The sequence below is a fragment of the Ptychodera flava genome, chromosome 20 (genome assembly GCF_041260155.1).
Source record: "Ptychodera flava strain L36383 chromosome 20, AS_Pfla_20210202, whole genome shotgun sequence".
In the NCBI taxonomy this organism is placed as follows: domain Eukaryota; kingdom Metazoa; phylum Hemichordata; class Enteropneusta; family Ptychoderidae; genus Ptychodera; species Ptychodera flava.
The window spans coordinates 20812154-20840101 of NC_091947.1; the positions used below are offsets into that span (position 1 = coordinate 20812154).

The 27948-nt window shown below is 42.2% G+C and overlaps 2 protein-coding genes across 11 annotated transcripts in view; one reads left to right on the forward strand and one right to left on the reverse strand.

Annotated features, from left to right (window-relative positions):
• Positions 1-210: 210 nt before the first annotated feature.
• On the reverse strand, positions 211-27672 carry LOC139120293 (uncharacterized). Of its 10 annotated transcripts, none has more exons than XM_070684602.1 (4): positions 27524-27672; positions 19724-19923; positions 11544-11809; positions 211-3007 (listed from the first exon to the last, which is right to left on the reverse strand). In XM_070684602.1, exons 3-4 carry the CDS (start codon positions 11641-11643, stop codon positions 1740-1742), a joined length of 1368 nt encoding a protein of 455 aa, XP_070540703.1. In that variant the 5' UTR covers positions 11644-11809; positions 19724-19923; positions 27524-27672; the 3' UTR covers positions 211-1739. The 10 variants fall into 10 exon arrangements, with proteins under 10 accessions (XP_070540703.1, XP_070540704.1, XP_070540706.1 ...); XM_070684603.1 differs by lacking the exon at positions 27524-27672 and adding an exon at positions 26827-27269; XM_070684605.1 differs by lacking the exon at positions 11544-11809.
• LOC139120295 (hematopoietically-expressed homeobox protein hhex-like) overlaps positions 27243-27948 on the forward strand; it is a 54731-nt gene continuing 54025 nt past the window's right edge. Inside the window, exon 1 of the mRNA XM_070684615.1 lies at positions 27243-27836. The gene's annotated coding sequence lies outside the window, so the exon portion shown is untranslated. The remainder of the gene's footprint in view (positions 27837-27948) is intronic.

Genomic DNA, 27948 nt, shown 5'->3' on the forward strand with positions numbered 1-27948 from the left:
ACACACACAGTACACAGGAATGATGTTTAACCCTTTCACGTCATGATTTGGCCAAACCCATTGATATCAATGGTAGCTCTCGACAAGATTAATGGGAATCAGAATGAACAGGTTCACATTATTCTGTCGAGCGATTGAGATCAAAAAGCCACAACGTGAGAGAACAGGGAGGCTACTGAAAATTAAAAAAAGATACACCAAAACACGGTATTAAGCAGAATTCACTTTTACTAGTGTACAAATCGCAACGAAATACCTGAAGATAACTCTTGTCGTTGGTGGCGCTATACATAGCTTCTCATCTAATTATGCTTTCCACTTGTGAATCACGGCTGGTACTTGACAAATGCGTCTCTCTCTGCACTTCTGACTCTATTCATAATTTGTCAAAAGATGTAAGGAGTATGAGATTTTACGATTTGAAATTCTCTGCGAAGGTTATACTTTGTGAGCACACACTAGAAAGCACTATCCTTCAAAAAATTGCACTTTTGACGGTAAATAAAGACTCTCTCACAAAAAAATTGCATGATATATGTCTGTCGTCTGCAAGTTGGCTTACACCGTTTCATATTGCATATGTAAACCCCTTACACCCAACTTCCAAACACATACAAAAGAAGACAAACTCTTAAATGTCATGTAAACTGAAAAAAAGTATATCAGAATACCCAACGTAATGAAAAATGGTCCTCGGGGGCAAACACAGAGAGCCAGAACGACCAAACAAACTTGGCAGTATTTCTAGTACATGTATGAATTCGTGAACACACTTTCAACAGAACTTTGGAAACAATGTGATCGATCCGCGGTAATAGCCAGCAAAATAAGCTCGACACGTATACGGTATGCGCCGCCAGTCCGGCGCGTCACCCGGAGCTCACGATTTACGTCCAAACGGGGCAAAAAGCGTCGCACTAAATTCTAATCCCAAAAATTTCGACATTTTTTCGCCTTTCAAGAAACTGTAAATCGACACCGTTTTGCTTACTCGATGTTGAAAAAGGCAACAAATCTGTGGTGTCAACCACTGTCCTGCCGGTCTGTTAGTGATACACCATCATACACAACCAACGCAATGTGTTGACTATATAATACGATGAAGGTTAGATATTTTTGATTAGTTCAATAAGCAGGTCATACATCTTCGCTTCAGTGGGATCACATCTATAAACTCAGGCCGACCTTTTTTTGAACCGTGCGAGTGAGTTGCCACCTTCTTACAGCGACAGCGTCGGCCTTGGCTCTTTTGGCCAGACGGCTTTTTGTTTCCTGAACGGAATTTGGTGATCTTTTAGAGAACAAAAGGGTGACTTTTTCGAGAGAGCGGGCTGGATAACAATGTAGCTTCGGTGACCAGCTCTGACCCTGCCGGCAACGAACACTGTCACATCGCGAGACCATTCAACAAAGGCCAGCGAGTTCTATTATCCTGGGCGTAATTCTATATGAGTGGGGGCGCACTGTATCTGATCTGCGATCTTTAAAAAGTTAAAAATAACGCAGAATATTTTGAACGATGGATGCATGCATGGGCATCCTCTTGGATCATACATGTCAATAAATTAAACTGTAACATTTGTGTGCCACGTAAAAAAAGTACTGCCAGTTTCACATATCAATGTAACCTGAAAGTACAAAATGTCATTGTGGTTTTTGTGGGTTTACATAAGTTTCCCAGTGGAGTGACGAAAATCACAAGAGATCACGGAAAGTACGTCAAAGCCACGAAGGCACTCTCAGTCGTCATCCGATTCGTCCGTCGACAAGTCAGTCGACGTATCGCCGTCAGAAGAGTCCCCGGCCGTCGACGGACATTGGTCATGCCAGTGTTCAAGTTTATCTTCGTCCATCTCCACCTCGCACGTGACTTCGGTCTCCATCTCGTGCGGTTTGATGTCCGACTCCTGCACGGTCTCCAGCCACTTTCGGCAGCGCACGTCGTTCTCTCGAAGGTAAATGCGGTCGTCGTGCACCGACTGTTTCAGGTTGAACTCCATGGGCTTGGTCTCCGACAGGCTGATCACAAGCTCGGTCTCGGGCAGGTCGCGCTCGTCGATCGTAAGCAGACTCCGAGTCCGGCGTATCTTCGGGGGAACCCGCCGCTGCTCGTTGCCATGGCAACAGGAGTACTGCTCTTTGCAATACGCGCACCTCAGTCCGTTGGAGTTCGGGTCACCTGCGTTGGGACCGGAGGAGGCGGGCCCCTCCGGTTTGCTTTGGTTGTTCTCGCGTACGAAGTTCTGCCACGATGGCGGTTTCGGTGGTCTACTCTGTGGCAACTGTTCGGAAGGCAGTGACCCCGCAATCGTGTATCTGGAAATATTACTTGACGTTCGATGTAGCTTGCCAAGATGGCGACCCAGGGCTTGCGCAGGCTTCGTTACCTGATCTATTTTAGAAGTCTGTTTTGCAGCACGACTGATTGAGTTTTTACTCGAATTACAGTCCAGCTTTAGATCACTCAGGTCAGTCAGAGCCGGACAAGAATGAGCTGCCTTCAGAACACGACCCGCGTGTCTCTTCTCCTTGGCTTCATTCTGGCCGGCTCCCGATGTGACTGGGTGACTTTTCCGAAGTTCCCTACTGAGACAGTTCGTCATCCCAGACCTCCTGGTCGTAACACATTCGGCGTCACTAGGTGTGACGATGGCTTGCAACTGGCCCGGTGTGCAGTTCTCTCTAGCAGCTTTTCCATTTTCCGCCTCGCTGAATCTCTCGGCACTGCTTGGCTGTGGTACGGCCATACGTGTGCCCATTTTCTCATGCGATTTCCTCCGCTGTTTGCTGGACGCCGCGCTGTCTTGGCCCTTGTTCGAGCTCCGAGCGGGGGCAGCCGCCTCCCTCCTCTCAGAGCCGCACTTGACGTTGTAGTCCGGGCAACTCCTCGGGCTCAGATCGGCGGCGATGCGTGTTCTGACCGCCGCGTCAGACATGCTGCTGTTCGCCGTGTCCCGGCTGGTACCAGTGTCCGCTGTCTGTGAGCGAGGTGATCGTATCATCGGTCCTGTGAAACGTGAGAAGAAGAAAACAATATAATACAAGAACTGTATTGGTTGAAACCAGTAACCACGGATTTACCTCATCAGCTATGCTAGCTTTAAATACCTAGACGGCCGAGTTTGCTGAGGCTTCGATGAGGAGGGGGGGGGGGTGCCCTGTCAACCATGAAGCGACCCCCTCCTCTACATAGAAGCCGCCACCAAAGCGCACTATTTCACTCTCCCATATGATTATTTTTGAAGGCATATCATTTCTGGGTAAACTTTCATTCGATCCATCCAAAATCTTATATTACATATTCTCCCGTGCGTCATGAATGGATATCAGTCAACAGGGCGCCGAGAAAAAATAAAGTAGCAAAACTCTAGAAGGTACAGTAGGCGGACAAACACGCTGATGCAAGTATCACGTTGTTAGAGGATGTCATTTACACGAAAATATTAGGTATTAGACGCACGAGTGTAGTTGATTGGGAAAGAAGAGGCACGCAATCGCGACTCACGCCACTTGTTTTTCAGTGACGTCGTCAAACTCACACTTTATAATCATATCCATCCCGTATACCATCATCAAATTCATGTTATGCTTATGGTAATATGATGAATGTGGTACGGCCACGCATAATTCAGTGTTACATGTCTTGTGTGTGATGTTTAAGAAAATGATGGGCCGTTGCATCATTATTGGTCTTATATTTGAAAGACGGATTGCTGGCATGGGCCGAACTACGTCTAGATTTTGTGCAGGGAACACACATCATCGGGTGAAAAAAATGAAAAACGACGGCGTCTTCAGTGTTTCTGGAGATACTTCGCCCAAAGCTAATAAATTTCCGCAATGCCCGATGTTCTGTGTAAATATTCTCAGGCAAAATATGCCAAACTCTCGTTTGATTTTGACCTTTGACCCTGTGTGCGAGTTGAAATAGCTCACGCTGTGCACTACTGCCAACCACGACGAACAGACATACAAATATACATGTCGAAGAAGGAATCCTTCCCATCATTCTTTCACCGGGGGTGAAATTCTGAACGGCGACACAAACTTTGCATTTTTTTGGTCTTTTTTCCCTTTTCGGCGGTAAGAGGTGAAAGTGCACCGAGACCGACATAAAACTTTTACCGCGGGCATCAAGAATATGACAGGCGTATGTGCATGTTAATAATTTGTCGCCATGGATGTATGTAATTACTTGTATCAGCGTCAGCATAACGCGGTTGCCTGTTGGGTTTCGTCACACTGGCGATAATATGCTGCGGGTATGACAGATTATAACCAAACGCAGATGGCTACATCTGTGCGCCAACCCGTTTCGTGTCAGTCCCCGAGTCGTGTAGAAATGTCACTCTGAAAATTTCGGCAACAAAACGAACAGCTGCTTCATCGTCAGTTGATAAATTCAAAATAAACTTTATACCAATGGGTAAAGAAGATAAGGCAAAGTGGATAGCTGATCAACATCACCAGATTTCTGCCTTTTGATGTGCCACTATGCCACTAAAGCTGTTGGGAATATGCGCGTAACACTATAAATACTCACCTCTTGGTTTGTATCGTCAACAGTAAAGAAAGATTAAAGGACCATTAGTCGGAATTTTTGATCATTTCCCCTAGTTGTGTTTGAACGTCAACGAAAGTTTTTCGCTCTACTCTCCAAAGCATGTTAAGATGCACAGTATTCAGATTGTCAACACGGCCTCTACCTGTGTAGACTGCATTGTTATTGTTGACAAGGAATTCTGGTCCGGACTAGAAATCACATGTAAACAATTACAGTTGATTGTACATTTAAAGACGCTGTGTTGACAAGCAAAATAGTAAGTGGTTCAACATGCTTTGGGGAGTAGAAGAAGAAACTAGTTGACATTAAAAAAATGAAAAAAAAAACATCAAAAAAGTTACAGCTATTGGGCCTTTACATGACATTTTTTGTGTATGTTCCGGTCATCAAATAAAATTGTTGGATCACTTTCTCGAGCACGCGCATATACCCCGTTTTGGCTTGTCAATGTAGGATATACATCTTTAACATGTTTACAAGAGATGAATTCCGAACATTCACTGGTGGGCTGTAAACTGTGCACCTCGCGTATATGTACACGACGAGTCGACGAACCCAGTACTAGATATTTCAACATTCTTTACCAAGAAATCTGATACGTGGAACAAAAATACTGAGAATGGTGCGATGACAGTTGTAAATACTACGGCCTTTATAAGTATCCGAGTCGTTTCGCTAGAGGCAGCATAGATCTCTGTGGTTTTGGGATGATGATGATGGGACGATTTGTAATTACTTTGTTCTGAATCATGTCCAGTGGATTTGCGTTAGCAAGAATGGTTGCCAAAGAAAACACCTGTACAATTTCACTAACATTGAGACAGTGTTCCTAAAACCGTCACGGTCACTTTTGTAGGCTATTTACGCCAACTCGCTCGTGAAATATGTTATCATGTACACGCATGATATCAAGACGTACCAAGTATGAGAATAAACCTTGAGCAAAACAAAACAAAACAAAACAAACGACATATATGTCACGGGGTCTTCGTACATGCGAATGTGCTGTTTGCAAAACAGTGCCTCGATGCTACACGCTTATGAAATCAAATGTGTAGACTGCGTTCGAAGGGTGATTTTAGGATTAAAAAAAAACAAACAAACAAACAAAAAAATAAAAAAACCCCCAAAAACTCCAAAAAACACTGCCGTGTGCTTTATGTTCCATTGAAATATAAAAAAGGCCCGTGTCACGCTTTCATGTAAACGTCAATTTTAAAGCTAATATTTTTGCTCGGTAACGTAAATGACGAGGGATGTCAGCAGACGATAAAAAATTCAGGGAAAAAAATCCGCCAAGAGACATTCACAATTAGAGAGCAAAAATCGCTTGCAAAACGATTTGTTTTAACCTTTTGTCCCGTTTTTACATAGAATTTATCAAATTATAGAACAAAAATGGCGTGAGTGATGACAGGACTTGCCATTACGAACATGAGGTCCGATTTTTTATAACTCGTAATGATCTGCTGACGTTTTATAGAGGCATAACAATAGACTATCGTAAATTGTTCTAAATCTAAATCTTGAAACTGCGCAGAGTCAAAAAGCGTACAATACGCCTTGAACTACACACACAAAAGAACTATCTCCCGCACGGACATTTCAAAAGTACGTTTTCTTTCTTGCCCTCTTTAGTTTGATTTACTCCGGAGAAACTCTCTGAAGAGCGCCCTCTTCTTTTTTGGCGCACTCATCATTGCCAAGGTCAAACTCATCTCATCTCTTATTTGAGTTTCGCTGTGGTGGTGTGATAGGATAGGCATTGTCTGTGCCATTCAGTTTTTAAGTAGGTTACATGAGGTAAAAGGGCTAAGGTTCTGTCTTTAAAGTACTCTGGTCTCTTTCGGTTCGCGCCTGCCATTTGAGAGACCTAAAATGACAAAATAGCTTACACTAGAGATTTGTTTTATGTCTAGGGTCGTCAGTACCACTGCAAATCAGCCCATTCTAAAATTGCATGATCGACTGAGACCGAGGGTAGGCCTTGCGAAACAAGTGAAACAGATGTGTAGGTTACGTATGGGTGAAAATATGACGTAGATTTTCATAAATTAAGCTATAAATTTTGTCTGCCTGAAATCATTTTGTACAAATATTATTTTACTCCGCGCAGCGTTTCCGTTGAGAAAATTCACAGTTCTGCGCACTTGATTCTATGCCGCACGAAGGGGCCTTTGTTTAGAGACAAATTGGGCACAAGATTTTTAAATTTGCTCCGTATTCTGTCAGAGTCACCTTGACCTTCATGAAAATACTGTTTCAATCACAACTTTATCTTCTTAACCTTGGGATATAACTCATCGTTCTCCAGAAAACACGTGCGTACGGACTGTTTAATAACGTTTTTAACGGGCGAACATTCTGAGAACAGGAAATAACATTTCACACGGCGCAAAAATAAACAAATTCACAGAAATAGAAATATCTAATTAAAGAATAGCTTCCGAGGTCACCTTTCTAGGGCAGAGTTTGCCGTCAGTACTTCCTATAATTGTATCGGTTCAACAAAATGTGTATTTTGTCCCAACGTGGCGCAGTTAACTTTCGAGTCAGGGAACACGTAAACCGGTCGTTGTACTTGCCACAATGGCGAGACGCTGGGGAGTTGAGTCTGGATGGTTGCCAGGGATGTATAAAGGGGTGTGGGCCCAGGCGTCATGAATGCTTGTTTTAAACACATTCTACAGCTTGCTGTCTGTTTTCTATCACAGAGCGAGAAACCTAATAAATTGGCCATTGATTGGGCACGCTTTCTCAACAGATATTTGATCGATCCAGGACAGTATATCGGCAAAAATTTCGCTTCTCAAGCTCGCTCCGGGAAAGGAGATGAGAGAGTAGAAAGCCGAAAAGGTGAGGATAGGAGGATAAGATGCTGACACTTAATAAATGTCAATATGTCTTAATTTGTCAATGACCGATGTTGGTGACCATAACAACGAAGAATATGATTCAGTTTGCAAATAAAGTGCTTAATATCTATATGTCTTCGTTTCCCTGTCGTTTAATATATATATATATATATATATATATATATATATATATATATATATATATATATATATCACAAATTACTTCAAGTGCAAAGTAATAATATCTGTTACTCAAGTTTTTTTAATGCATCCTGCAATCTTCAGACAGAACAATCTTGTGTCTGAAGATTCCAGAATGCATGAAACTTAAGAAACAATACTTGAAGTAATTTATATATATATATATATATATATATATATATATATATTATATATATATATATATATATAATCAAATGTAATGTCGATCTTATATTATAATTTGAATATATATTTATATATTTATATTCAACTTCAATGTCAATGATCCTCATACCGATCTATGTACTCAGTAGCAACCAAAGCCATTTCACAAAGTTCCATAGACGGTTTAATTATTTCGTACAGTCGCGATGTCAAGTACCCATAAACTTTTCAAAATTCGCCGTCCACAGCGTTGGCTGGCTATGTCCCCCCATGTCTTCACACATTTCACCAATGGAGACAGTTGGGTTCGACCAATCATTGGCCGTGCCCGGGGTACACATCAATCTCTAGTGTCAATATTGTGACACCCTACCGAAGGATATTTACGGCCGTTTACAGGAGAGCCATGCTGTAAACCGCGCGGTTGTTCGAATGAACTTGGCGTTATTTATGACATACCAGTCCCACAGCCCAGGAGATCGAAGGTGGTTGACCCGCAGCTTCTATCAAAAAAGAGTTCATAAATATATTACGGCACGTTGAATGATTTCCGCCGCAAAAAAATTCAGGTCACGTGGCGAATTAGGAGCCTGTTGAAAGTCAAACGTCCGGAGTGAGTGATCTCGCAGCAAAAAAAAGACTCTAAACATAGGCATAGCGATCGTGACTAAAGCACATTTTCAGAAGAAATTAAACTAAAAGCTGTCAAACATGCAGGAGAAAGACCGTTACAATTTTCTTTTCATTATGATACCGCACCGTATCCAACATGTGTTCAAACATGCGGTGTACTGGAAAAAACCGAGTGGTAGGTTAAAAGGCCACATTATGGTAAGCCCAAAAATGTGAATGTGTCCCAACTCGTTAGGCCGAGTTCACGCTAGACAAATTGAAAATAAATGTGGTGCAAATACCATCTCGCCCCTTAATAAATTCACACATGAAAGGTCGTGCCTACATTTTTAGTCCCAGGCCCAACCTGCACGGCTGATTTTAGGTTGTCTAGTTGTGAGACAATATAATACCGTGAGAATGCAAATTAAAGGAATTTGCATAATTTTGAAATTGTCTTTTTCAAAATGCCCGAAACTTTACGACTCACAACTCATGATTGTATTACTCCGCCATGCTGTAGTTCCGTTACTCTGAATTAAACTACACACTGACCTGCGTGGTAAAGGTGTGTATTTCCGAAAAAGAAATACTCCAATTTGTGTAAGGGAAAAACACCTGTTTACAAGACATCATTTTAAATATCTTTGGCAGTTGATTTTTACCTGGTCTCTGCCAACACATGCTGAAATGGAGAAATCAGAATTTGACAACAATGCTGCGTATTCTGATATTCCCGGGAGAGACACAAACTACAAACCAGCAGTTGCTGTTGAACAAACGGTTTCTTAAAAACTAGGAAAGAAGCATCAATAAACGATTAAAAAAATCCATTACCGTGATTGTCCCTTTGATAAAATAGAAAAGTCCACAATATTGTGCAAACACTACAGCGACTCTACTCACAGGCTAGTCTAAATTGGAGGCTGTTATTGACTAAAACATCGTTTCGCTCGTGGTTTAAAATAAAACAAACAAAAATCAAAAAACCAAAAATATTGAATTCGCTGTTTATAACAGAAATATTGACAAATGTTGCAGCTTTCATCATCATACACATTCTGTGCGGCCGTTCCCCGAAGTCAGTATTCTTAATTAATTCTCGCCGCCAACCTTTCTTAGCATGCATTTTGAAGATCCAGTGAGTATATCGCCGCAATATGAACGATATGAGGGCATGCAATACACTTACTGTACAGAAAAAAATTCTACGTTTACCCAAGAACATAAGAGACCCGACAACAATGGTGAGCATTGTACTGCTCGTTACGGGGTCATTGGCTCTGGTCTTTGCACAGGCCACTATCGAAGACTGGGACACAAACAGAAGTAACCTTGACCGAACGGATATGCGGCGGTGACCTTTCCATATCGTTTAATTTGTACAATAAACTTTTATTGTCGACGGGTTCAACGACTACAGCGCAAAATGCAGCGACGTTCGAGCTGGGAGTCTTGAGTTGACTTTTCTAAACTGTTCTCTACTTATAAAATAAATTACGCTGACTGCATCGTGATTGTCTATTAAGTACTCCACTCTGCTTCCATGGTGGACTTTCGTAATTATTAAAACCCCGCCGTGTCAGCCCGCCATTTTTTTCAATCGTGCTGCTGCGGGACTATCGTTGCCAAAAATTGAGCACATATGTCTCTTTCGCTGAACGCTTGCAAGGAAAAATATTAGTAGGGGGCACGCGCCGTCGGTTGATTGTGTTATTTTTTCGCCACAATAGACCTCCAGGACAGGGTCACCTCAGCAAAGTTGTGAGGTGACGATGTCAGTAAAACTGCGAGGGGACACGTAAACCGGAAAATTTATATAATTACTCGGAAAAGATACTACAAGGTTCACTAAGAATAATTGGGGTTGATAAGTTTGCGCTATCCGGATGTGAACTGGCGTTTTTACATTTTTTTATTTGTTGCAGTTGCATTGTATGTATATAATAAATCTGTCAGACTCACTGAATCATCGGGGACATTTGGCTAGTGCAAGGGGCAACCGGCCTAAACAATTACAGTTTCATTGGCTATTAGATATGTTTATCACGTTGGTGGCACAAAACGAATATCATCACACTTTTGCATCGCAGTGGCGCACAAGTGAAATGGGGGGGGGGGGGGGGGGATCGCGGCGGTGTGTGTGTGAGAGTACGCTGGTATTTGTAGTGTAAGCTTATGATCTACTCAAGATGCTGGCAAATACTCGAACACTGGCGAGCAATGAACCGGAAGTTGTGATGACAGAGGGATGTTGAAATGCTTTGATTAGCTTAAATGGCGCATTCTCTGCCCACCATTGTGACTCACAAAGAGCGAAGAGAATGGGAGTATTCAGAAAAGGCTCTGATGGTTGTAGGTCGCGCTTTCCCCCGACACGTCGACCTTTGTGGACAAAGGTTATTACCTGCAAAGACAACAACATCATTCATTCGTTCATTTTCGAGCAGACTTCTCTTGTCACACGGAGGACCTTGGCTGCGGGTTATTAACATCGATCATGCAGCTGCCGTGTGCAACACAATCTCCTATCGCGACATTAGGGTAAGATGAGCGACGTAGAGGTGTCCATACGATAGTCCGAAGGGCCAATTATGACTATATTTTAACGCCGAGCTGGGTTGACTATGTGGCACCCACGGAACCGTGTGAACCAAGACTCACATACCTTACAGGGGCGTCCTGAATGCATACCTCCACGTCCGCACATGCTATCGCACAAAAAAATTGCTCCCTGTTCAATGAAAATATCATCAAGCTTTATGCGAGGCGCCTTCCCTGAGAGAAGAATTTTGTAAGCGCAGTCACGCGGGCTGTGCTGAAGCACAGGGTGCACAGCACCAATGACATGCTCGCGAACGAGGATATTACCCAAACTAACTGAACGCAGAGAAAGTGAGCTGTCTTGGAGGCCATAAAAGTGCTCTACACTTCACTGTACACAGATGTGCGTCTCCGTTCCAATATGTTTCAGTGGCTGCCCCAGATAATTACCGAAATGCTCTCCCCTGGTGTCCGATTATTTAAGTCACAGCAGTTAAGTATACCACTTTCCTTGCTAGAGAAAGTGCGGCTGGCCCGCATTGGAACTTATTAAAGTCAGAGCCAAAAATGTCCATCTGAAACACCACATTCATTAAACTTACCAGACCCACAGAGGAATTGCAGGTGGAACGTAAGAAGTCTGTGCAGAAGGCGCTTCCGTTCACGGCTGTCACCTTTCCCGGCAACGGTGGTTCTGAACATACCTCCTTCAAATCACCGCGGCGGGTTACCGTGTGTCACCGCAAAAAAACACAACAACAAAACGATGCAGGGAAATTAACAGACCACGTCTTCTGGACTCCCGTGTTGAAAATGACCTTCCCAGTCGAACTCTGGCACTGGGTTCGTGCTAGTTCTCGGTTGACCCCTATCCAGCAAGCGTAGAGAGAGAGAGAGACAGAGAGCAAGTAGTGTTTAGTTTCTCAATCGCCCCTTGGCTTCAGCTACCGCTGCACAACGGTAATACTCCGTAACTTCCTCTTGGTAATTACTGAACAAAAAAAAAGGCTCGGCGGTTTAAGATTTCCGTCCCAGGACAATGCCCCCATCATTGCGGGAAAGAAAAACACGGAGGGAAATATCGTCTGCGCGTGGGATTAACACGCCGAGGGCTCAAACCTTGCGTACATCGTTAATTGTGCAAGTAAAAACAATCAAAATGCGGGGAGAAAATCTTACCCTATTATAAGTTTACATTTCTACTCCTGACATTTTAGAAACTTTCCTTGCATGCACACGTTTTGACAAAACACGGACGGTGAGCGATACCAAAACCAAATCTCTCGCGAATTCAGATAAGGTAGAGATGATCATTGCGATCAAAAGTTGCCACTGAGATGCAAGAGGGGTTTCTGATCCAGACCACGTGATCGAATTTCCACAACCACGTGACCAAATGTGCAGATCAGGCCTCCTGAGCTAGCTCACCCGGTGCCCGGTAGAAAAGGGCGAGGTCGGAATGAGTTCGGCGTTCGCATACCGACAGGGATCAAAATCTCAGATAGTTAAGATCCTTATTGTGGAACCTATTAAGACTGTGAATATGATAGGAGCGTTATTAGGAGCCAACAAAAACTAACCAGCTGTCCGACCGACCGAACAAGATCAACAAAATCATTTGCGGCATACTTCTACCGTGCACTTTGGTATGGGTGAATTTTTTGCAATCTTTTAATGAACAAACACAACTGAACCCTCTTTCTCTCCTTCCATGTCACCCCAGTAGAGTATTAGTGGGTAGATATAACACTTGTATGAGCGATTCTGTATCACCCTGGGCGCTGTATACAATGTGAACGATGCAGTATAGTTCGACTGATCGAACACTGTGGCCGGTCTTTATCAGTAACCGCAAGTCAACAGCTCACATTGTTTTCCAAGATTGGTTGTGTGATAGGTTTTAGCCAGCGAGTTGCCGCTAAAAGAGAACCCCAGGTCCATGCATAGTGCTTCCTACGTGTTTATCCGTCACTTGTTTGGGCATTACAAACCAAGTATTATGGCATATATTCGAACTCGCTCTGCCTACAAAGACATGCTTATGGTTTAGTTTATGGCTGTCTTTCGAGGGCGCTATCACAGGAAAGGCGCTAAGCGGCCCAAGACAGAAGTCACGGCCGCGGTGTTGAATTTATAACCAACTAATCAGTTCACGTATTTCTATTACTTTTGACTTGGTCGGAGAGAACACGATCTCCCTACCAGTGTCCGCCGCGAAAATCCGATAGCTGTAGTCACTTTAGAGCCTCCAGGTGTTTATGGTTGTACGTCCGGGAAATGTTTGAATAAAAAGTATTGTCTTTTGGCGATGTATTTATCATCAAAAAAGTGTCGGTTACTGCCCCCTCATGATGTTGTCGGTCATTGCCTTCTTATTGTTAGTAAACATCGCGACGAATGTGTGTGTGTGTGTGTATATATATATATATATATATATATATATATATATATATATATATATATATATATATATACATACATATAATTATATATATATATATATATATATATATATATATATATATATATATATATATATATATATATATATATATATATATATATACATATAATTACACAGAATTTCGATTACTCAAGTTTCTCGTACTGTAGGAGAGACCAATCTTCAATCGATGTTTAATATTCAAGTAAAGCAATGATAACATTATTTCAATGAGATGATAGTCTTGGGCGGCTGTAGTTGAACTAGAACCTTGTCTTCTCTTTCAAAAGTTGTCATTCCGAAAGGAGATTGTACGACTTTTCTCAAAAGTGAGAGGACGACATTAAATTAAGGTAGATCGCATCTCAAGGTCAAATTTATTTAATGAACAGAAGGGGTTGCTTGTTGAGGGTCTTGGCAATGTTTGCTGGGCGACGCATTTTATCAAACTGCTTGAGATTTCACATTTACCAGCTCATTCGGAAAAAAACCCCAACAACTTGTTATTAGCGGAATGTCGGTCATATAACAAGTTTACAATCGTAATTGCTGTAACTTTTGGATGCGTTCAACGCTGTCATGTTCAGTCTTTTTCAAATATATTTTTGTCCTACTCCAAATCACAAACGAAAAAGTGTTAGACTTATCAACTTACTCTGTGTGCGTGTTCCTCGATGCTTCCTGTTGCCATTTGCCAACAATTCTGTTGCAATTTGTACACAATCCGTTGCGTTGACAGGACCAAGGCAAACTGAAAGCACGACGACAAACTATGACAGAATTTTGTCACAGAACAAAAATTATCATAATAGTGCCCAAAGTTACAGGAGCTATCTGCTTAAACAATAGCAATGTAGCCCCCTTTAGATTCTCATCAGTTTTTGTATGGAATTATTTAACATTTCTACAGAAGACATGTTGAAGTTCCAGACTCACATTTTAAAAGAACGTATTAAGTCACTGAACGCTCATAATTTGGAGAGCACGATCGACATTTGTCGAGACTCGTTTCTCGCACACAAACGAGTAATCACAGTATTCAGGGTCGGAATCTTTTCCTCACACTAATTTGTGCATTTGTGTTGGACCATGAAATCTTGGAAGGGATGCTAACAGACTCAGACAAATTCAACGACAATTTATCTTTGTTTTTTATTTCTGCGAAGCTCACCTACACGTTTTTCTACAATTTACACACTTGCTATTGGCCGTCAATTTCGTAAATATTTTTCTAAAACCTATCATAGCTGCTGAATTATTTAATGAATTTTGCAGTACAGAACCCCCCCCCCCCATCCGCGCATTGCGACATTGTGAGATTTAATGTTCAATCCCCTTAGCACCCTGAAGCAAAAAAATATTGACGTCATGTCATCGACATCGAACGGTTTCTTATGTAACAGCAAATTGTCATGTTCAACAGGATTAGAAATACTAGAAATATCGTATTATGTACGCACGGCTAGCATCAGTATTGTAAGGTTTTTTGACCCCTTATCTTTTGGCAACACTATGTTTCATGTCACTGTGCTCAACTTGAAGAATTTTGCGTCCCTCCGCGAGCATAACCGTCTGAACAGTGTTTACAGCTTGCTAGCTGTTAGATCCCGCTAACGGGAAACGTTTAAATTTTGAACAAAATTATTGATAACTCTGGTGGCTGCCTTGAATAAAACCTTTTTGCAGTATGTCAACGCTTGTTTATTTTGACCGTCTGAAGTGAAAGTGAGAGAGTATCAGGACTCACAAGGCAAGGGGTCAAGTGCATTGCTCAGTGGTCGCCCCGTAGAAAGGACCAAAGCTTACGTGAATTCATTGTCAAGGGAGTTAGCAGTCAGTTCTCTTATAAATAGACTAAATTAACTTAGTACGTTTCCCCTCATCGGTGTTAACATGGACGATGGCTGCCATTTTGAATTTTAAATATTGTTAAATTTGCGGTGACTTTGATTCTTTCGTCCAAAAATTTACCAGGTGATTCCTGATTTATATATCTGATCACGAGAGAGAACAGTCCGAAGATTCCTTGAGAAGTGATCAATCAAAGTTTGAAACTTAAGTTTCCAGTTTCATACCACCTTTAAACGTCAATTTTTAACAATCTCTGTAATATAATATGTGGATATTCTGCAACATACTAAGAGATTGTAGCACTGCTCTATGAAGCACACTTATCACTGACACTTTCAAAATCAGGTCGGAGCAGAAAATGATGTCTACTCATCCATAATCGAAATAAGGCATGCAAATTTCTTTGGAAAAAACGCTTTATGCGATAACTTGTATGGAACTTGCACGTGACTGAAATGACGTCAGTTTGCCGGGTTTTGACGAAGTGCAGTCCTTTTAATGATTCACTTATGACCCGTCTCCCGTGCATGCGGCGCAATGTTCATGAGATGCTCATAAGCTACATATATATATTATATACTATGCCACCGAGTCTGGGCTATTAACTGGGCGTCATTGACCGAATTAGTTATTTATCAAATCTTTGAGGAGGTCTCGAACATTCAAAACGGTACGTAACCCTCGGTCTCAGATATCTGTGGCTCGCATGAAACGAATCGTTCTCTGGGGTCAGAGTTTATCGTCTACTTGTTAGACGTGTGCGATGAGAAGCACTGAACACCGAGAGGATGGTTTGACGCAAAATGGAAAAGCAGCTTTCGAAATATACTGTATTTACCCCCCGGTGTTTCTGTGTAGAGGTACAGAGAGAAACTTAGGGGGATGAAGACATTTCTTCTGAACTGCTTCAAGAAAGTTGTCTATCACTTATGGTGGTAGAGTTTTCCTTGTTTTTATATTCACTGTCAATTACAGTTTCTACGCCGAAAGCATGTTGCGATACACAGCATTCAGCTGATCGGGTCAGCCTTTGCATGCGTAAACCGCAAATTGATGTTCATGTTGACCAGAAAAATTCAGATCTGGACTAGCAATACAAACGCCAACATCAACAGAACATTTTACACGTTGACTAGCTGAATAGCGTTTCAACGTGTTTTGAGAGTACAAAGGAACTTACCGTCAACATACAAAACATAAATAGCGAAAAAATCATCAAAAGTTATAGGGTAAAAAAGCTATAACTCTTTCAGAACAAAGGCTGGGTGAATATATAGGTATCAGATGAGGGATCACGTGACTTCAATAATGGGCATGTTTGCGCAACACCTTAGAACGTTATACCCAAATATCGCTTCGCTATAACACGAATCTACGTGAAGTTCAGTTCCAGCGACTTTTCATATTTCAGGATTTCTGCGCATGCGTCATTGCCAAGTGTTCTGCGAGAATTGCTCGAAGTGGACAAATGAATTCGGATACGGGCGAGTGGATTATGATCCGCACACAATGCCATTCTTTGAAGCCCTCGTAAAATCGAATGATATTTCACGCAAAAGCAGGGTTATTGTTCATTAACCTTTACCAAAATAGGGAGATAGATATCGCCAGCATCGGGTTTTAAAGAGACAATATCGCCATTGTTTGGCGGATACTTTGGTCTCCAGTGAGAATTTAACGATATCATTATTACTGACTGAAATATGCTTGTTCATCGGACACAAGAAATTTGCCTTCCTCGCCTGCCTGCAGACGACACTACACAAAACGATATGCGCACAAGTTCCAGTGTGTATCTGAAACTTTGTCATCAAAGTCACGTGTCATGTTCACGAAGGGGGACTTGAGCTCACCTTTGACATCCAGCGAGTTATCGTATTTCGGTCAGCAGGTGAGAAAAGTAACTTCTGGCGAAGTACGCTAATGGCGGGAATAATGGCAACTTTGTTCGTATAAAAGCGTTCAAATCCATTGACCCTTCAGCTTTGGGCAGATCTAATTGCTTTTCAGACCATGCATTGAACGTTTAGTTGAGAGGATTTGCTGGAAAAAAGATTGTGAACTTCTAAACCGTAAAACTTACGAAGGTGTCAACTTCGAACGATCAATGAAAACGACGGCTTGCACAGTGGGGTCGGCATCTTCTGCAAAGTCCCATCATATTACCGCAATGTCGTGCACGCTGTTCTCCACGTATGCAGGACTTCACCCCACGCTCTGCAGATTGTCGAAAAAAATTGTGAAGGGAAAATGGCGGTCACGGGAGACGTGACTTGCACATTCCGGTGTGGATTCCGTGCCAACTGTCTAGGTGAGCACTGTGGCTTTTAAGGCTTGCTCCAGCGGGCAGCGAGGAACGACAACAACACCTCGAGTAAGCCACTTCGATATGCCTCAGATGTACCGGATTTGGTTTTTCATTATGTCAAATTCACTGGATTTCAATTGATGGGCTATTCATGCCTTTGTATTCAATGTTGGCGATAGCTGAAAATACGGCTTTCTTCTAGGAGGCTGCAGGGGGCAAGATCTAGTAAACAGAAACAATTGTTCATTCATACGTGCAGCTTTGGTCATCTCTGATGTGGGATTATTTGATCAGCATGGTCGTAGCTTAGAGTCCCTACAACGCATTTTTTTTTATGGGGGGGGGGAGGTGGTGGGGGTTGTGTGCACATAGGACGGCATAATTCACTGTGACAGTAAACGCAGGTTTGAGTCAATGCACGAATACGGGATGTCCGCCCACGTTCAGCCGAGGCAATTGTAAGTGGTGACTGCGTTGACGCAATGATGATATTTATGCGACTACCTTGCTTCGAAAACTGTCACAGCGGCACCTATTCGAGTTTCAAAGTGCCTACATTAATAAACCGTGATCGCTTGGTTATTGCGCACCATCATATACACTTGGGCGTCTATAGCGGCCGCCAGATTCGGTGGCTCTTAGGCCAAAATCTCTATTCAAGGGAGTGAAACCAAGACGGAGAAATCTGAAAGTTTGCACGCAACTATGCGTGAGTTCGTTTAAAAGGTCAATGTACGCTGAGACTGAAAAACAGATATGCAGTACACTATCCGGGGGACCGTAGAAAATTTTCTCGCCTGGTCACGTGATTTCGATGACCTCCAAACCAACTGCAAACAATATTAAAACGCTACCTATGTCTCACCGTCTTCGAAAATAGAGCCCAAACTATATAAAGACGAATGAAATAGTTGGTTCAATGCCTTGATATGTCGACAATCTGATATCACATGGGTGAAGCAAATTTTACCGACAGCGCCTGTCAACACTCTCTGAATACTCAAATATTTTTATGTTGTCGTCAATGCTCACGGACGACAGCAGTGTATTTGATCGTAGACGGTAGAAGACTGTCTGAGGGTTTATTAATGTTCATTGAGTCACGCTATTCTCATCTGGTTGTGTATGGTCTCTGAGCTTTTTCTGACATCAAAGCAAAAGCGACAGCATTTTGGCGGCAAACAGAAATTACACACTTTCGGGTGAACACAGTTTGTTAAAAGTTAGGAGACTGCACACGAATCTTCAAAAGTAGGAAGAATTTCAGACGATGACAAAGTGAAGAGAGCATGGCTGTAAACCTACAAAAGGTCGTAAACTTTGAACAAAACAGAGTGTGAACGTCCATAAAAAAATCTTGGTCTGTATAGATGGGAAATGACGACATCATTCAATGGGGCAGCCGAGAAAGAAACTGTCTCGTCTTCCATGCAGGAATAAAAGATTCCCTCACCTTTCACTCCCCATGGTTAGCGCACAATGGCGATAATAAGCTAGGCAGGTGCCGGGGGAGGCAAATCAGGGGACAGTGATCGAAGGACCTCGCTGTGTGGCTGGCTACGACCAACAACGGACGACCAACAACGGACTTGGGAATCCCGGCTGCGGTTACGGTTTGATCGTCGCAAAAGTTAGAATTGACACTGGCGGCAAACAATACATAGCGGTATGAGCTTCTCACCTAGCTTCAAACAATAGCCTTTTTTATGGCCAGTTGTCTGCACATTTTAATGCGGTTTAGTTTCGTGTTCCAATGATTTGGCCTAGAAAAACTTATCATGAAATAATTACACGCAGGTGAGGGGGAAAATAAACATTAGAGTAGGGGGGAGGGTCGTTAGGAGAAGATAAGATACGATCAGTGAGAGTTAACAGTCGCATGGTGATATGTAAAGCTACCTAAATTGTAATGCTCCGTGCGGCTTCTTTTTCCCCCAAGCTCAAAAAAGCGGTTGCGTTTTTCGGTGTTGTAGGTTTTTTAATAACGTGAAGCTATCCTTTACTTGGTGAAAAGCAGAGCCAACCGCCATGAGCCATGAATGAGCGAGCGATCAAGACTTGAGCCTGGCCATAGACCCTCGAGAAAATTTTTCTCGAGGGTCTATAGCCAGCCACTGACTTTTGCAGCCCAACAAGCGTGCGTGTGTCCAAAATTAAATATGCAGGAGCTCGGTTCTCACCTTTAGAAATGGCTTGTTTGTCCATCATGGTTTCACCGGAGAGTCGCCGCTATGTACGCGGCGCTATGCAACGCGGCCTTCGCTGTAAAATACCGTCAACATGTCAACTTTTCACACCGCGGAGGGTTACATTCCACGAGCTACCAAGGCATCCGACTAACTCCCTCACGGGGCGGCAGTCACCCTGCTGTGGCCAGAACCTGGAAAAGAGAGAGAAAGAAAGAAAGAAAGTTCGTTCGTTAGAAAAACATAACTTTGCTGTGAATGAGACAGCGACTCCGATAAGTCGACTCTATCTACCTCCAACACAAAGTCAACATTTACCGGTACGGGTAAGTTGATATTGAAGGGGAGGGGAGGCACCAAAATCCCCGTGCAAGCATTTACGCTCACTTTGCAAGGCGGAGAACTTGATACCGGAAACGAACGCGGCTTAGCGGTTGTTTCCTTCTTGTCCGAGTCTTAGCGATCTGACACACCAAATAAGGACTGGCCAATACCAAATCTTTCCCCTTTTTTCATGAAAGTTAAGTCGGCGATAATAACCCCTCATGGGTCCTATTCCTGAAAGGCATTAATGCCTGGTGGAGCTCTTTAAAACTTGGGTTATTTCAAAAGATTTGCCCGATTACGACGAATGCTTCTAATATGATTTGTTGGCGGACTAGAAAATGTGCGTTTTGTGGCTTCTTATACGGCGTAAATAGACGAGGTGGAAGAATTCACTGCACATGATTTACACAGACTTACATTTTTCTGTAGAAGTGGGCGTGGCATTTGTTATCAACTGTACCCATCAATTTTTTTTTCCGTACCTGGCGCTGCGGTCGCCGCCGTTCCTACGGTAACAGCCGATACAAACATATAGCGGTTCATGTTTGCTTTTTTGCTTAGAATGCAGTCGTTGAAAGAACGATTTCGGTGCTTCTTGTATTCATTTGGTAGGCGTTTTGCCCTACACCATCTTCAGGCTTTTTTTTATTTTATTTTCATTTCAGTCGCTTTTTTCCGTCATTAGAAGCAACCGATTGTCGTCCAGCAATAGTTTATTAAACTACGATCTCTGAACAAAAACATAAACTGTAAAATGAGCATTTGATTCCATTAGATCAAATATTTCCTAAGGGATAGTATTTTAAGTCATAAATTTGCTGGCGTTTATAAACGGAAAGGCGATTTGTTGACCTGTGTTCAGTAGTTCGTCCGTCAACGCTCGATTTCATCGCGCGCGCATTTTGGGCGCGTAAACTACCTTCTCATGTTTTGAGCGGCACGTTTCCCGGTGTCTTCGCAGAATTTGGCATAACATATTCGGCAACAAATTGTTGAGGTAGTTGACCAACATCTTTCAACAAGGAACAGAACACCTAAAGGCAGCAGGCATCGTTTTAAATAGCATTCTATAGCATTGCAGAATCCAGGTTGGCCGGACTCACCGTATTGTCTCTCATTGATGACCAAAATCATGGTCTCTCGACGATAACAAAGCAGCAATCTGGTTCGACAATAACTTTTGAGTGTTGCTGAAATCCTAGTCTGTAAGCTCAAGTGGGTTCTTCATGTAATTGGTGTAGTAGCTGCGCACACGCATTCCCCCCTTTCTTTGAAGAAAAAAAGCGCGGGACCGTAAAGTGCGAAGAAAGAACAATAGGGAAAAAAATTTCACACGGCCGGATAGATATCTCTTGGTATGCACCGTTCCATGACGTTGAACACAGAACAGTGATTCAGCATTTTCAACGCGATGTTACTAGTAACTTAAGAAAGACTGTCAACAAGAGGATTTGGCGACATATGCAAATGAGCTACGACTCGGTGGCGAACCATAACATTTCAGAGAAGGTAATACATTCAAATATGTTGAGAAACTGCCCATACTTGCAAATAAGGAACAAATCAGAAGAAAAGCGTCTTTCTGGAACGACATACGTCAGTTTTCGTAATTTAAAAAATAAACAAATGAATTCTGCAAAGCGTAGTAAGTAGACACAAAAGTTTATGCAAGAGCTCTATGTAAGTTTTGTACTGGCAGAGTTAAAGCTTTGTCGCTCAACACACTGGAGGGTGGAAGAACAGGAAAAGTAGTGTTAGTTTAAAAGAATGAAAAGATAGAAAATATTGTTAAAGTTTTTGTCCCTTTAACCTGTTCGTTAGATGTAGGATTGGATGCTTTCGTATTGAAGTTCAGCAGAAAAGTTTCCCAATTGGCATCCACTGATGTTCCTAACTTGAAGAAATACTCTCCATAAAAAGTGAACTTAATACGTAATACATTCATGTTTATGTTAATATGTATGGATAAGCATGTACATATCTTTGCTTGTAAATACATACATACATACATACATACATACATACATACATACATACATACATACATACATACATACATACATACATACATACATACATAACATTCATCCCTAGTTTGATGCTTACAGGCTAAAGAGTTATCATGAGACATTGAAGATACAACACAACTGCGTTCTCTAAGTTGCATACATGTAATCAGCTGTTCTACGGTTGTATTTATGGTTAATCTGCATGACGAAACAACATTAAGCGTTCTGTTAGTTCAAAAGTGGATTTTAAGAGCATCGAATTAGCAAAATTATTGCTGAGAATTCGATAGACTAAATAGGAGTGCATCTCAAAGGTATAATCACCGTAGGGATTAAAGTTTCACCCTGTTGTTTCCAGGAGGCGCCTCGCATCTTTTGAAAAAAACAGACTTCAAGCTGACAAATCTGAGGTAGCTTTTTATTAAAGAAACCCTTCAATACCAAGTCAATATATAATGACCCAAAATAATGTAAAAAATGTAATTCGCTGTGCTTTTCACAAACTTTGAAAGTTTTGGTTTGTTGGAACAAAGTTGAAGGGACGATAGCTGTCGCTTCTGAAACTATTTATATATTATTTTTGCTGAAGGAAATAACTGAGATTTTTTCTTCTACGTTCTGGCAAAAGTATGTCGCCAAGATGTTAGTCTGGAAAACACGACGCATTCCTTCCGATATACACTGTTTTTGTTAACGTATGGATTCAGTCGTCAACGACAACATTTGACATTCCACACGAATACTAACTGTTTCTGCGAGTTGTACACTTGACATTCGATATGATGACTTGTGGGGGTAGGACAAGACAACTGCACTTCATGAACAGAATAAAAAAGCCCAGACAGTACATCGTAAGTTACAGCTAAAATGGAGCTATCAACGTGATTAACATAAATTTCAGATAGAAAGTAGGAATCGTGTCATCTTTTTTTATCTTTCCTGTATGTAAGCTGACCCTAAGATGTGTTTAATTTAACCCCCCCCTCTCTCTCTGCATGTTACGTGGTTTAACAATGCGGAACAACACAATAAGCTTTCAAATCATCACAAAAATTGGCGAAAAAATAGCAACCCATAGAAATCGTCATTGTCCGTTCAAGTATCACGAGGTGTTTCTCTATCTTGACATCATCTTGAAAGTGTTTTGCGTCGATAGCCGAGAATACTTCTGTTTGCCGTTCCCTCTGAGACCCATACCAAGTTTGTCGTTGAAATCTCTCACAAGAATACAAAGAGACGTAATTTGTGATTATAATAGTTGCAAAATTTTCCATCCCTTTCGTTCTAGGAATTCCGCTGATATTATGAAATACAATTGATTAGCCCTTGCAAGCACACCGCACTGTGGTCAAAATGCAGTGTGTTTTGTTGACATATTAACTCCAGCCAGGATTGAAACTCACTTGTTAACATCAACACCGAAACTTAAACACGTACTGGCTTTGTTGACAATTTGAATCCTGGGCGAGGAATTTTCGAAAAAAATAATGAAATTGCGATGAAACTTACACTAAGAGTGACAGTGTAGTCAAAAGTGTTTGGTGGCATGAATATCTGTTGATATACAATCAGGAAAAAAACGTTTTCTCAGCATATTTTTGACCTAGTTGGACGCTACTAGCATAAAAGTTGGAGAAGCCCAGTGAAGTGTGAAAAGAAAAGGAAACTCTATCCTTTTCTTTTATTTCAACTGTTACCTGTAACGGTTACTTCAAAGACTTGGACATGCACGTTTTACTGTTAAGTTGCACACATTCTGGCACATCGGATTTCAACCAATTGCGAGAGACGCAATCCAATTTAGTGGGGCTGCTGCCTAATTTTCTCGAGTGGAGGTCGCGACGTTTTTTCTTCGATTAGTCTGCTAAACGGCAAAACAATTCCTCCCGCCCGGAGCGATTTCTTCGTTTTTTCTTCTCAGGAGGTGGCACTCGTTGCGTTTCCCGCTCAGAGGTTTGGCAGACACCCGATCCCCTGGCTCTTTTGTTGTGCGTGGATTCTCCGGTGTTCTGGTCCCAGATCTTGTTTTGTGCGGCCACTCAACAATCACAAAAACACACGGACGTTTTTGTTTATCGCAGGTAACGTTAATTCAGAGAGACCTAAACACGGGTCGCTCGGCATTCAAGTTAGCTGAAAGCACTGCTGGGGCCACCAAGCTAGCTGCGATGCCCCGCCACACACAATTGTTGCCTAAGTTCCCTGAAACTATTGCGATGGCAAGCAGAAAAGGGTCTTTCATGCTGATGGTGGGCCCAGTCACCTGACATTTCATGGTTAGATTATATCTACTCGTGAAAGTGATAAATGAATAGCTAGATGGGCTGGTGGATTGATAGACAGAACGATTCATATTATTTAATTTTCAATAGTATCATAGCAACTGCAAAATCCGGAAATCGGTAGGTGATAATCACTCACAAAGGCATCGAAAAAAATACCGCAATTACACGGTGTCGCTCAAATTTGATCAGAATTGGTATATACCAGTATGGGTACCAAAGATCAACAATAAATATCGTTTCTATCTGTTCAGTGCAGGAAATTCTACGTTGATGTTATAACAATGATTTCTGCACAGTACAACCAGAAAAACAACAAGAAATATTTAAACCAGAAAAAAAAAAGAATGACAAAAGTAAGTAAGGTCTGAAACTTTAGGTACTGGAGGTCAACTTTAGCAACATGCATAGCAGAAACAGTTAGTCCCTCTTATTGGACCATAGACAGTCTTCCCCCCTCTACTGTCTATGGTTTGAGCTGGTCTGTTAATATGTAACAGTTCATAAATAATGACAGGAAATGACTCAAGCCTGTTTCAGTCACTGGCATGCCATCACTCCTGCACATTTGCAGGATTTCCCTTTTTCTTACCTCATTTGCACATTTTTGACACTGACATGTTCATTTGAACAAATTCACATCTTAACCCCTGCATCTACCTGTACACCAAATACTGAGATGGTAGCTTTGGCGGTATAGGAGCCTTTGTGTGTGACGGACATACATCCGCACATACATACCCACAAATATACTGACATACAGACGCCACCGACTCATCATATAAGCTCTTTTTGGTATTTATATACAAAACCAAATATGAGCTAAAAAACGATCGAGAAAATGAAATATTAATTAAAGTTGAGTTCATACACAGTCACTGCCAACAAAGGTCGATGTGAGTGCTAATATATATATATATATATATATATATATATATATATATATATATATATATATATATACATATCACTGACAATAACTTCAAGTGCAAAAGTAATTATATCTCTGTTGAGTTTCATGCATCCTACGATCAGACGGAACTATACATACACATGTATTACATATGTGTGTGCATGTATATATATATGCATCTATATGTATTATCTACAAGCCAAACCGTATCTCTCCCCTCCTCCTCTCCCTCCCCTCTCCCTCCCCCCTCTCTCTCTCTCTCTCTCTCTCTCTCTCTCTCTACATATCTACATGAGAAACGTCTCCATAGCAGTTGAGAAGAAACTTTGCTCAATGCATATACTGTATATATATATATATATATATATATATATATATATATATATATATATATATATATATATATATAATATATATATATATATTCTTATTTCCGGTATTGATACTTTACCCTTCTTTTAGTGATAAGTATGTTAACTTGACTCTTTTGTGGACAGGTGCTGTCAATTATAACAGTTAGGTAAAAGCTGTTTTCCACGCTTTCCTTGAGGGCCACGAAGTGTCATAAGCGTCGACAAAGACTCAAATGAAGGGTGCTATTTTGTTCAGTCCGTTTGACTGCCAATCATCGGGGATCAACGAAAATGTACAGGGCGAGGATGCTGTTTAACAAATTATTTACGCAATAGCGATTGTGCGAGTTGTGGTAATAGTGTCAGTAGTGTCAGCATTCGAGTCCCAGACATACGCCCGGCGGCACGATCATAACAAACGTCATCTCGCGAGAACTTCGACGAGATGATGCTCAACAAGGAGTCAATAAATCTTGAATAAGTTGGCGTCAATCGGATCGGGGAAAACAAGCCCCGCGGGAACAAAAGATAGTGCTACTGTGCATAATTTTCTATTCATTTGCCCAGTAAAAGTGTTTGGATGTTGCGCAACGCTAGACGGTTACGGGGGGGAGTTGACATTGATTGCTGAATCGCCTGGTCTCGGCCTGTCCTCGTTTCGGTGCGGCTGCCATATCTCGTCCACCGGCGGCCCTCAACAATTTTAACACGGCGTCGAGAAACAAACAAGTGTCTTTCGACACAACTACTCTCTGGGCGGGCGAATTGGATAGTCTTGGCGTTGCGGCCAAACTTAGCGGGGAAGGGGATACTTCGGGGGACACTTATAGCATACTAAGGGAAGTGGGTCGTTGGGAAACAGCTATAGGTGTTGAGCATTGTGAATGACCGGTTTTTTGATTTCACAATTGTAAGTCACTGTCAGTGCAAGGCGGATATACGACAACCATGCCCCATGCAGGGTCTCACAACAAACACACACCGGTCTCGTTTCAAGTGCCGTAACGGTCCGATCGTAAGAAATTTTAAAGTTATGAGGATTAGAGGATTTCGGCGAGAACAAAAGCGAGGTAATAAGGTGACAATGGCAAGGAACAATAACTAACGAAGGGCCCGAACCTCTTAAATCTTACGTGCCGGGAACAGGAGCAAATGTTCGCCCGTGTTCTTTAATAGCGCTTGCACAGTAACGTCATCAACTCTACCTACTGACCTGATGTCCTTCGCCTTGCCACGTTTACTCAAAGCAAGGCGCCGATTCCTGACGTCTACGCGAACACCGGTGAGGTGACACTCGTTTCAACTCCTCACACCCAAATTATGTTCAACCGGTGATTCTTGTCGAAAATAAATCTGCATTCTGGGGGCCTTCTAAGTCCACTAGGAATGTTCTCCGTCAATCTGTGTCCCGTTTTGTCAGCACTCCATCGACAGCTAAGCAGGTTTATAGAACACGCGGTGGAGGATTTCAGCAACTGGCTAATGTATTATACGCCCGCCTTTCTGATGAAATTAAAACGAGAACATCCACGAACGCTCTCTCCCAACCACTGCGTGAGTCGTGTTTATGTAAGGTCATATTGTTGTTGACGCCGGTGCTTGGGTCGAAAGTGTTCCACGGTTCTGTTGTTTACACTGAGAACTCAGAAACTCAACCGCTGGACGCAAGCTGCACAGCTTTACCAGCGAATGCTGAACAGAGAAATGTTAAACCGCAAGCGTGGTGAATAGAAAGACACCGGTCCTGCCGGGTTTTAAAAGGGGGATTTACTTGACGGGCCGGTACCTCTACTCAATGCAGGTATAATAGGGCAACCTAGAACAGAAAAGCTTGAATGTATTGATGTGTTGAAAGGAACGAACAGAAAGAGCGAGTAAGTGGGGCAGCGTCGTTTCAAGATCATACATACCTGGGCTGTGTTGACTTGTCTTATGTGTTACGGTACAAATGAACCAAGGTGAACCACGGCCTGGCAACACCTGTCTTGTGAATGCAGGTCACACGAGGGAAGGAGACCCACTCTCACTGGAATTGTCAACTGTATGTCTCCGAAATGACGACTCACAGGTATACCAAGTCGTAGCCCCAACCTCGCTCTGATGCGAGAATCCCGGGCGTCGGCGAGAACGTCGGAGGGACGATGCTGGGAGACATCCGGTTTTGAAGATCGCTCCTGAGTGGACTGCCCTGTACTCAGAACTAGCTGTCCTAAGGTCTATTACGTAAGTTACAGACTTGCTCAACGCCAATGGAGAATGGGCGCACAAAAGCACAGCAATTTCGCCCGTTTACGACCTTTTGTTGAGTCAAAATGGCGAGCTTAAAAAGCACATA